This window comes from Platichthys flesus, chromosome 4, assembly GCF_949316205.1.
Source record: "Platichthys flesus chromosome 4, fPlaFle2.1, whole genome shotgun sequence".
Classification (NCBI taxonomy): Eukaryota; Metazoa; Chordata; class Actinopteri; order Pleuronectiformes; family Pleuronectidae; genus Platichthys; species Platichthys flesus.
The window spans coordinates 16,682,291-16,694,643 of record NC_084948.1 but is presented as its reverse complement, the minus strand read 5'-3'; the positions used below and the strand labels follow the sequence as shown (position 1 = coordinate 16,694,643).

General features: G+C 42.7%; 1 protein-coding gene across 1 annotated transcript in view; it reads left to right on the top strand.

Annotated features, from left to right (window-relative positions):
- The window catches only part of grik4 (glutamate receptor, ionotropic, kainate 4), a 161,647-nt gene that overhangs the window by 112,715 nt on the left and 36,579 nt on the right, over positions 1–12,353 (top strand). Inside the window, exons 8-9 of the mRNA XM_062386081.1 lie at positions 1,308–1,460; positions 2,775–2,879. Of these exons, the coding sequence (XP_062242065.1) occupies positions 1,308–1,460; positions 2,775–2,879 (258 nt within the window). The remainder of the gene's footprint in view (positions 1–1,307; positions 1,461–2,774; positions 2,880–12,353) is intronic.

Genomic DNA, 12,353 nt, shown 5'->3' with positions numbered 1-12,353 from the left:
ATCAGTGATTAAATTTTGACTACTTAGGAAAATAATTTAGATCAAGATCAATAATTCATATTTAATTTGGGAGAATTGAGTTGTATTCATCATTAAATCATTTAAGGCGCAAAATGCAATTATGTGTAAATGAGTTTTAGAAGAGGTCAATGGTAAAAGTAGACTAGTTTTAATTAAGTAATATGCATATATCTACAATATCTACAATGGAAATGTCAACTAGTACAACTAGGACATTATAGGGGAGGTAAGATATAGGTGAAAGGGATCTATTGGCAGAAGTTGGATTTAAAATAACCCTAGTGATGTTGGGGGGGGGGGGGGTAGGGGTATTCAGCTGCAACGTGAAACTTCACAACTAGATGCCTGTAGATCTTCGTATGCAGTGTACACACCTGATGATAGTAACTACTCAAGAGACTGCAGATTAGGAAAGACTATCAGAGGGATGGGCAGTAGATTGACGTTGCCCATTTTAATGATTTAATTAGAATATGTCAGAAAAATAAATTGTCATTCAGTTTTCTGACTTAACAATTGACTTGCACCACGTGTTCATCCCCATATTTCAAACTTAACTCCATTGACTTGTGTTTGTAATGTCATGGGCAGTTTTTTTTTTACCTTATCACACTTAATGTCCATTCCACTAATTATATTAACAAACTGGAGGTTGTAATACATCACATTTCCAGAGTCTAATGCCCTATTGTAATTATCTTTAATCTCCAGAATTAAATGACAAAACTCCTCTCAGGCCTGTATCAATATACACCAAACAACAGAGCGACTTCATCCCTAGTTCCATTACACAGACCTACAGCAGTGACTCTTCGACTCTTCCCTACTTTCTAATACGGGGCATCATGCATTTTAATCAAATGTACATAGCAGGATGCAGTGGTAGTGATGAGGAGGCTGTTTGTACAGGGGAGATGAGAGGAGAAGCTGCCTCTCCCACTGTTTTCTGGCCCTTGCTGAGAGAGGCAGGCGGTAATTGGAATAGTCAGGGTGTGCCAGCTTCAGTGGGGATAAGAGTAGGAAGGACAGAGTCTCTCAGAGAGACAGACAGAGGGAGAGAGAGGGAGAGAGAGATGGTTTTCAACGCTGTCAGCAGATCAGAGTCTTTCTAATGATCTAATGGAATAATCTCAATACCACTCCAGGGATGGGTTAACCCCTCACTGACCGCTAACCACTGACACGTTACACTTGCAGTTTGGGTACTTTGTGTTTTTGCAGTGGAGTGAGTGTGTGTGTGCGTACACAAATTCATAATGTATTCACCTCTACCTCTTCCTCTGCAGCTCTCCTCAGCGCTGCTCTTTGATGCGGTATACGCGGTGGTGGCAGCGGTCCAGGAGTTGAACCGCAGCCAGAACGTTGGCGCCACTCAGCTCTCCTGCAAGTCCTCCAAGATTTGGGAGCATGGTACCAGCCTCATGAATTACCTGAGGATGGTAAGATTGCCACTGCTGGATGTGCTGGAAACAAATGACAGTGCTGGCCTCTACAATCCTTGGAGGAATAGTCTGACATTTTGGGAAATGTGGCTATTTGCTGTCTTGTGTTAGACGAGAACATGGATACTATTGTCAATGGCTGTACATAAATGTGAGCCTGCAGCCACTTGGCTGTAAATTGTGTGTTTTGTTGAGCCTTGTTTTTATATATAATCTGTGTGTTTTAAAATGTAATTTAATACAACTTTATCAGTTCCTGGAGGACAATTCTAAAATGTAAAATGTGTGTATAGTTGAGCCCTTTCAAAAACACAATGTCTATCTATCAGTCTGTCTGTATGTCTGTCTGTTAGTCTCTCTCTATCTATCTATCTATCTATCTATCTATCTATCTATCTATCTATCTATCTATCTATCTATCTATCTATCTATCTATCTATCTGTCTTCGTTTAGCAATGATCCTGGAACGTGTATGAATACATGTCAATGGGTAAACATGGATTCTATTGTAATGCACTTTGAGTCGTTGCTAAGACCATTAAATCACTATATAAATATAGTCCATTAACTATTTAAAAGACTTTCATTAGTGAGTCTGAGAGGTGTTGGAAGGTGTGGTTTCGTACAGTTAAATGGATACAAATTTATAGAAATCACCAAGAAAGTGTGAAAATCTAAAACTTCAAATGTACTTTGACATTTTGGGAGATCCTTGTGAAGAAACATAGGAAAATCAGCGATTTCTCTGACTCTCTTTTTCAACAGCAAGGAAATAGCATTAATAGGATGATGTCAGACAGCCAAACATTACTGCTTCAATTTCTACATGTTAATTGGTTGTTCCTGCGCCTCGATACTGTCAAGGACAACAGATAATAATGTGTAGGCTGCGCTCTCATCTTCTTTAAAGATATACTCCCCATCGACTAGGTCACTTTATCTTGACTCTTTATTACTGATCATTATACTGAGAGACAATGGAGGAGTAGAGATAAAGATGAGCTGTCAGTGAAGGAAATGGCCTTTCCTATGACGGGGAAATAGCTGTGAATAATTGGGCAATCAAAATACTTGCGTGTGACGTACGTTCGATATCAGATGGGACTAATGGCTCTCCTATTTTACAGCATGTTGAAGAAATAGCTGTGTGTTCATAATATTATTCTAAATTAGACACAAGGCAGGTAGTGATCCAGTCATGCTGATGTAGCCTCCAGTCATATCCATAATATGGGCCGTGGGCTGAGAGGAAAGCAGGCGAGATTCTGTGGCAGCGTCTTTCAACTCGTTGCTGTCTCTGTGTTGGACAGGTAGAGTTGGAAGGTCTAACGGGCCACATTGAATTCAACAGCAAAGGCCAGCGGTCCAACTACTCCCTGAGGATCATGCAGAACAGCAAGGACGGCCTAAGGCAGGTAAAGTAACTCCCCGTCGTACAGACCCCGATGTAGGCGTTATCCATCTCAACACTCATCACACCACCATAGATTCGGGCAACATCAGCAAAGCTTAGCTGCCACATAAAGTTCATTTGATTGCTTCAAAAGAATTTACATATAAATAGTCTGGTATTTTTTGAAGTGGCCCACACAGATTCTTCGATTTTCTCTCTAGATAGACACTGGCCATAATAAAACTGTTATTGCTGAACACATATCTCTCCCACAACATCACAGTCGTATGTGTGGCTGTGATGCAACGTAAACTGGAACCTGCAGGACGGGGCCTCGGGAATATTTGTCCACATTATCCCACGAGCAGAAATGTCAAGGTTCCAGAGGACACATTTTAAAGTAGCAAATGATGAGGATTCTTTTAATCACTCCGGCTGCCTTGATTTTGTCGGGTTGAAAATGGGCGGAACCGTGGTGGGTGGCATTTATGATGTCACAATAACGCACCAATAGGAATGATAACAGGTCAAACAAGTCATCCCACCCAAACTGATGTTACAAAATGAACAGGGGAGTGGAGCCATCAGTCAAACGATTTGTCCACACCCACATCGTGATGATAGAAAATCTAAGCTGTCACTCACCGAGTCCACCCATACGGCAGTTTACTGTCTAGAACTGTGTCCCAATTCAGGAGCCTTAAGATTCGGAGGCTGCATTTGATGACAGTGTTGTTGTCTTGTCATGACGTCCCATATCAAGGGAAGGCAGTGAAAGATCCAACATGTGAATCCCTCCTAATCCAACTCATCCCAGGATTCCATATGTGCATTATTGAACTAGCTATGCAGGTAGCTAAGCTAAAGTAAAGGCAGTCGCTCAAACAGCTAACAATAGTTAGAGGTGGTGACGAAAATAGGAAATCCTCTATAGGCTAGACTTTCTTATATGGACGCAGTCTTAGACCAATACTTTTATAGAGGCCACGCCCTCATAGACTGAGCCATTCTTAGGATGCAACCCCTGAATGGGGACACAGATCTAGTTAGAAAACACCTGTATGAATGTGCTGTAGGTGTGAAGAGGCTTTACTTGTCATTATGAAGTCAATGTTGGTTACAGACAAAAACGGCTGAAGATTCACGACATCGTTTACATGCATTCCTCGTAAGCCTTACTTTCACTTGGCAAGTCTGTCTGCCACAGGGTATGAAATCTCCATGGAACATTTCGGCTTGATTTGCACCACAAAGAAAGTTCATCTTTACTCAATTAAAAAAAATGAAAAACCAAGCGAAGGCAAAGCAGGAGAGGAGGAGAAACCAAGCTAAAACAAGAGTCAACCACAGATGGGTGTTCACTCGATGGAGGACGCTCCGGGGAGGGTTCCAAACTGACATTTGGTTTTCATTAATTCTCCCAGATCAGTGAGGTACAAGACCTGGCTACTTATTAACACGACCCAGTCCTTTACTTTGGATTTAGCAAAGCACCGCTGTAGTTTTTGTTGCAACACAATATTCAACTTTTCTCTTTTACTTCCCGAGGGTTTTCTACCCCCTGGAAACACTATCTTCAGCAAAAGTGGTTGGGGAGGGGGGGGTCTGTCTTAAATCATGTTGATTCCTCTTTGAGGGTGAAAAGAAGCGTCTTTACAGAAAATCCATTTCGATGGAAACAAAAGTCCACGGCTGTCGGCTTCCGTTCCGCTCCTTTTATTGCTGGTTTTTACGGATAGGTCTGTAACTTTAGATAAATATGGGCTCCACACGCGAGATTGTTATTCTTTATGGAACAAAGAATTGCAGTAGTAATATTTTTACTATGCCGATATTTTGGTGATTTGTGGGTGGCACTGATCAATACCAGTAGAGACCTTGGTGGAAGCTGTTATTTCTAGCTTCCTACACAAACAGCCTTGTTTTGCAGTTTTTGTTCGTTTCTTTTAGTCGAGATACAACAAACACACACACACACACACTCACACACACACAGCATCTAAAGTTACACACATAAGGGCGGCTGTGGCTGAGGGGTAGAGTGGTTGTCCTCCAACCTGAAGGTCGGCTTGGTAGGTTTGGTTCGATCCCCAGTCTGAACAATCTGCATGCCGAAGTGTCCTTGGGCAAGATGCTGAACCCTGAATGGACCCCCATAGAATAACAATAGATGCACTGTATGAATGTATGTGTGATTGGGTGAATGTGAAACTGTAGTGTAAAGCGCTTTGAGTGGTCATCAAGACTAGAAAAGCTCTATATAAATACAAATCCATTTACCATTTACACACATACACATCACCAGACCACCACCACGCATTTAGTCTACACCCTCTACTACCCTGCACAATCTCTGAAACTGGTCTCCCCTGACATTTCTTTGCCTTAGTTTCACATCAGGGGACACAGCTTCAAATTATTTTTACAATTTTCAAGGATTAGAAAGAGTGAAAGTAGTTAGTAATAAATGTAAGTAACAACAGGTTTTGAACAGCTCAGAGTACCATGTGTTAATTAATGGATGGTCATGTTCTTCAGGTGATGGTGACATCACTGCAGAGGTTTTCAATAGTATTTCATGTGAAGATTTCACAAATTATCAAGCATTAGATCTCAGATATTCATTTTTTTAGAAAGCCTGTCTGTTTGGTTCGATTCTGTGTGATGTTTAAATCTCATAATTTACCGTCTGCACTAATAATGTGTAAATACAGAAATTACTTTCATTGAAGTTCTGTATGTATTTCTGAGAACCCCCTGATGCAAAAGGAGTTGAAAGGAATCGAGCGAGGCAGGTAGACACGTTGGGAACATTGCCTCAAATGACTGGCTCTTTGAGCAAAGTGATTACCCAACACTCTCCCATCTATCAACAGCATCTCCAAATGCTCCAGTGGAGCTGAAATGTCACCAGCAGTAAAAATCTGTAGTTGATCTCCCAGGTTTAAAAGAAGTATACGTTGTAGGACAGTGATTGCTGGAAGGCGAAAAGGCTTCAAATGTAAACATCAGCCTGAAAGTGACGCTTCTGATTGAGGTGTAGTTAAAGAGGTTGTTGCATTTACTTTGATGGTAATAGCTGTATAGCGCTGGATTGTTAAATATTCCAATAGATAAAATTGCTCATGGGAGTCACACAACAGCTACAGATACCATATTCTACACTGTTATCACAGCCTGTGCAAAATCCAGTAATTGAGCTTGAATAAGATTATATTGGTGATTCAAGAGTTGGGGGGGAAATGAAAGGTGGAAGTGTATATGGACGACTTGTATAAAAACAAATATTTCTTGTGTTTTTCTTCCTACACTATTTAGAGAAGTAGCAATTTATTGTGCTAACACAGATATTCCCTCTGTGTATGTAACATAGACTGTACATATGCCTTGATTGCCCCTTGGTGGCTGGCTATAGTATTATATAGGTCATAAAACCCACATCCTCCATGTTACTCTATGGGACATGGATCAAGCTAAAAAATCTAAATACATGTTGATGTATGTTTGGATTTAATTAGATATACTAATGGAGTGCACCTTTATTCGTGGGACCTAAATATTACGACGTCATCTACCTTTCCGTCAGTGTGCAGACTCCAGATGCGCAACATGCTGGGATTTTAGATTCATTTCTTAATAGAGGGAGGAAGTAGAGGCCCGTCATCCATCATTATATATAATCTAGAATCTAGTTGTCTAGATAGAGACTAGAATCTAGACTCTATGGTATGTAACAGTAACACCTGTGCATCGGGTCAGTTTTGCACAGTGAAAAACTATATTGCTAAGAGTTTTGAGCATGGATTATCCAATCATCGTTTAGTGATTATATTTCATATTGATGTAAGTTCACATAGAAAATCCAAACAACGGTAAGATCTCTGTAGAGAGAACCATGTGCTGTGTCATTTTCTCACATTTCCCGATGATGTGGCTGTGCTTTGCAGAGCGCACATCTAATCTGGTTTGTTCACTCGACTTGAATGCAAGACTGATGGGAGACACAATAGGCCAGCGCTCTGTGCATCTGGGGCTTTGTGGCCGGTGGATGCTCCTCTACAAACTCACATAGACACATATGCCCCTTTGTTTTTGTCCAACTAATCTGAGTACAGTGGTTATTCCTCTTTTTCCACTTCCCCTCATTGTCTCTGCGTCTTTCTCACTGTCTTTCAGTCCCTGCAATGAAAGGATTACACCTATCGGCTGGCATCTTTACTTATGATGAGTGTCCCACAATGACTGAATAGCACAGACTGTTCTGAAAGCCATTGTTTCTACACTCAGTCACTGATACTGTCTGCTAGTCGTGCAGGGCTTGCTCCTGGAACTCTGCCTTCCATAAATGCTAGACCTCAATATTTCATATTTCTTCTTGAGGCCCAGTGCTTGATGTAAAGCGATAACTGTAATTCCTCAAGTTCATGCTTTTTCAAAGTGCCGTACCAAACTGTGCACAGTATTTCCCCCTGGAAAATACCTGTCTTTCACCCTGACAGTTATGGTGTGCATTTCCCTGCAGCCCCGAGTGTTGTGTTTTTCTGGCTTTGCAGCATTATGTATGCAGTGATGACAGATAAGTTATTAACTTATCAATAATACAACTGTCACCACCCTGCTGCAGAAGATAGCTTGTGCTTTCTTATCTACAGCATTTTAAGTAGTTGTTTTTGTATTGTGACATAGACAAGACACAGACAGACGGTAGAGAGAGGAATAACTGGATCTCGTTCCTCTTGTTTAGAACAGCTGATCACTTCAGTTGGGACGATCTCTATGTAGGAGCTGAGTTGCATCGCGATCGTGAGAAAAAACTCTGCGTGCATCCTGCAAAAGAGACTGACGGGGGCCCACCTGCTTTTATTAACCTTGTGGGAGCTTCCCCGTATCCCATCTTCATACTGGAACTGGGCCAGTGAGGCAGGAGGATAATGCTATCAGGCCTAATGTGATGATTTCAACCAGAAGTATTGTAAAGCAGCCCTGCCAGTTATGTTAATGGGGGGAGGCAAGGTGTGAGACGGGGGACGGGATTGGGGGTGTTGTTTGTTTTGTTGACTAACGCCTCCCACACGCTGTTTGGTTGGGGCTGCTTCAGTCATGGATACATTGGAGGTGCCAGGGCCTTGGCAGAGATAAGGAACGTGGCTCACAGCCCGCACACTCACGCACACACACACACACACACACACACACACACACACACACACACACACACACACACACACACACACAAACACACACATACCCACCTATACGCAGAGTTAAAGCAGAATGTCTGCACATCAGCACATGACAACTTGATACTTAGGTCTTTTGTTCGGCTTTAATAGTGGAGTAGTTTCAAAGTCTACAACCCCCTTACTTTGTCTCGTCCATATATGCACATCTTTCAATTACAAGGGAACTTGAAAAGATTTCCAACACTCTCCAGACGCAGCCACCAATCTCTAATTCTCCAGCCCGCCTCCTCTTTGTTTCCTCAGTCGGTGCCCACCATCCTCTCATCTCACACCCGGTGGCTGCGTTATAGATCAGCTCACACCTGTGACCATCGGCTCCTTGGGGGTTCACACTCTACAGCCAATATCAATCACAAATTGAATTTTTCTAGCAGGCATTTTTACACATGCACACACGCATGCACACACACACAAACACATCACACTCTCAATTGTATCTATCCATCCGTTCACCCGTCCGTCTAGTAAGGCAGCATCATGGGGTGTTTTCTGCATTTCTTTATAACCCAATGAGTAATGAGCACCAGTTACTGGATGTGCTTTGCCTCTGCGTCTTTGATGCAGCTCCAATTAGCATATTCATCATTGTGCCGAGGATTTGGAGAAAGTCATCCACCCTTTATTTTGAAATCAAAGCTCCACATCTGTGGTCTGGAGTAACGGTCTTCACTGGTCTTGTGCCCACTGGTTCCAGACTCTTCAGCCATTTGAAAACAAAGCAGGAGCAAAAAGGACCCAAACCACACGTGTTCAACCAATTTATGTTTTACAGACCATGTTAACTGCATGATTATAGATCATACATCCATTCCATTCAGGGATTTTCTTCAAAGTGGGACTGCAAAGGTTTTGGTCATCCAAGCTCGTTTTGACCCCAAGTTCTGGCTAAAAAAAGTCCACACGCTAATTATGATAATTTTTCACATTGAACAAGTTCTTAAAGGATTAAATGATGAGGTGATGGAGTTTGGGATTCAAATGTTCAAAGGTCAGTGTCACTGTGACACATCATACCTTTTATTTAATTCCCAACTTGTATCTAATCGTTCAATTATTTCCTATATTGATATATATTATATGAACCTATTCATCTATTTTCTATGCTAATTATCCTCTGAGGGTTGCAGAGGAGCTTGAGCCAATCCCAGCTGACAGTGAGCGGCGAGGTCACCAGTGTTTCTCGGGTTTCACACATAGAGGCAAAGAACCATTTGGACCCGATTCACACGTATGGCCAATCTGTCTGTGTGTTTGGATTGTGGGAAGACGCACTCAGACAGTGGGAGAACATGCAATCTCCACACAGGATTACCTTTCCCACGACACTGCCCACACACCATATAATCTGAAAATTGTACATATAGTAATCCAATAAAACAATATAGAAACCAAACAACCAGTAATCACTTTAAGTTTGAAAACTATTTCAGATGACAGCTTGGTTAGCCTGCCTTATCTCCAGGGTACGATGTGGCTTCATTATGTAATAATCTTTATTTGTTGAGTGTTGGCAGTCAAAGTCATTTCCCCAGCTGCTCCTGTGCTGACAGCCAGGTAGGCCAATGATGATGGTGTACGAAGCTGGCATGGCAGTGCCCGCGCTCTGGCCGAGGCACCACTGGCACCTCTCACCTACAACAATCCACAGAGTGGGGCAGGTGGACGGAGAGAGGCAGCGAGGGAGAGATAGAGAGAGAGGGGAGAGGAAAAGGGTGATGAGGGAAGAGGACAAGAGAATGACAGGGAGAAAGCTAACGAGAAGGGGACGTGTGAGACAAAAACAGGAGACAAAGACAAGACAAGGCTATGGACGCAGGTGAAATAACATCTGGGGTTCCTTTCTATTGGACCTGTACTAGCTGTCGCCAACACCTAATCCTGAAAGCATTAACATTGACCTTTATCCAGATTTCTTCTTGGAATGACTAATCATATCATTTTAAGAGAATTGACGGTAATCCTCTATATCCTTCTGCTGCGTCCTCTCACAAGCCAGTGTAATGAACTAGATAAAGGAGCCTAACACAGAGAGCCATGGTTGGATTGTGTGTGCAAATGTGAACATGTTTCTGAGTGTGTATCCTCCAGATGGCGCGAGCACCAGGGGTACACTATAAAACAGTAAATGAATGTGGAGATATACAAATGACTAATATAACTCAACCTGTTCCTCCACACACACAGCTTTCAAACCCTTGGTGCTCGAGTGGATTAAAGTGTGTGGAGTGGATCAGGAGTGCATGAGAGCTGTTGTCACTTTATTGTGATACTGGCCTGTGGAAGCTGTAAGACCACTGACTGATCCAGCTGACGACCTGTGTGTGTGTGGGGGGGTGTATTGCAATGGGTTTGGTGCCATCCCCCCCCCCACTGCCTGCTTCTTGGCTGTGCACTCAAAACAAGCCCACTGCCATCTTTGCATGTTCAGAGGAGGCACAAGTCATTTTCCAAAAAACAAACACGCTGCAGCCTGGCAGCCAACTGCACCACAGCACACGCCACACTGACAGAGCAGTCCAGCCGCTCTCCAGCCCCCTGGCCCTCGACCACTGGCCCTCGTTTTCTGCATGGAGCTCGCTGACAGCAGAACGCCTGTTAATTGGAGGAAGATATAAAACGAGTAATTGCAGTTTGGGGGCAGGCAAGCTGTTGTCTGCTGTGTGAGGGTACAGACGAGTGGACGCCATGGAAGCCGTGTCTGTGTATCTGTGGACGTGCATGCTGCGTGTACATGTGTTCATCATTGCTGGGAATTGGTGACCTGCAAAATAGTTCCTGGAGAGAAGAGCGTCACTAATTAAGTTTTATGATGGAGGCACTTCACGGCTTGGGTAACGAAAGCACCAGAGAGAGAGAGAGTGAGAGAGAGAGAGAGAGAGGAGAGAGAAACGACAGAAAAGGAGAGAAATATGTAGTGACAGAGTCAGTTGGAGGGGCTGGAAAAAAGGCTATCACAGCCGGACACGCCGGCCAGAAGTGGGAAAAGGCCAAAGGCCAACGGCAGCGTGTCTCCAGGCAAATTGTTCTCATCATCAAATCCACAGGTCCTTTCAAAAAGTCGATGCTCGAGAATAGATTTTGCTCTGACAGTCTAGAACATTCATAACGTGTTCTTATGAAGTTTGCCATATTGACTGGCTATAAAACAAATGTCAAAGAAGTGCGAAAGGATTTGAGGTATTATTTTAGTGACTGTACCTTACATGCTTGAGTTGTCCCTGAAGCTGCACAAATTCTCTCACTGTGTTTACTGCCATCTTCAGATTCCGCTCCCCTAATCCCATCAACATAACTTTTAAATGTTTTTTTTTTTTTTTTTCCCCATTCCTTCCACTGTAGTAATATAAATTCCTCCCCGGGCAAATGCACCAGCTGCCCAGTACAGCCACTGGCAGATTTACTAAAATAGAAAGTGAGTGTCACAACTCATTCTTTTTTTCACTGGGTAAATTCCATTTGCTGCAGCATTAAGAGTGAATTCCCCAAACACAGAGCACTGATTAGGTTTCCTGCTCATGTAGAGAATAGTCTAGTCATGTTCAGCAGCGCAATCAAATTCATTCTGCTTATTTTGCCTCATTTCCTGCAGTATATTACATTCGGTAGCAGCCGCGGCTTAAACCATTTGTTTGATGTAAATAGCAGGATCCTTGCTTCTACTATCTGTTCTATAACCTTGGTTATTAATCTTTTTAATGGGGTCTTCCTCCCACATGTGAGTCCCATGTTCTTCTTTCGGTGCCTTTCTATGAGCCCTAGTACATCTTAATGAAGCTCCTCAATAAACTGTTAAATTATCCAGACCTGTGCTGGTACATCCTTTCCAATTTCCAGAATTATCATTTTAACATTTACAACCAGATTGCTTTTTATGCCTCAGCGCTGGCGACAGCTGTGGTCTCTGACATGTTTTTTGGGTTGTGCGTCTGTCCCATTCTCAGAAATGCATTATCCCAGGAATGCTTTGAGGAGATTTCTTCCAATTTGGCACAGGCGTCCTTTTGGACTCTCAGATTAGCTGGTGGTGAAAAAGGATAAATTGCAGATGATGTGATGACATTTCATATCCGCAAGTGCAACGCGACTACTGGATGGAGACAGACAGCGGTGAGGCTGTAATTCTATTTGTTTTCTAATAAACTTTATTCCCCATGTGTCCTCTTGTCAAGGTCTTCAGTGTAGGAACAGTGGGGGTGAAGGGAGAGGAGAGCATTTGTATCCTTCTGCTCTCACCTGTATCTGAGGAAATGCTG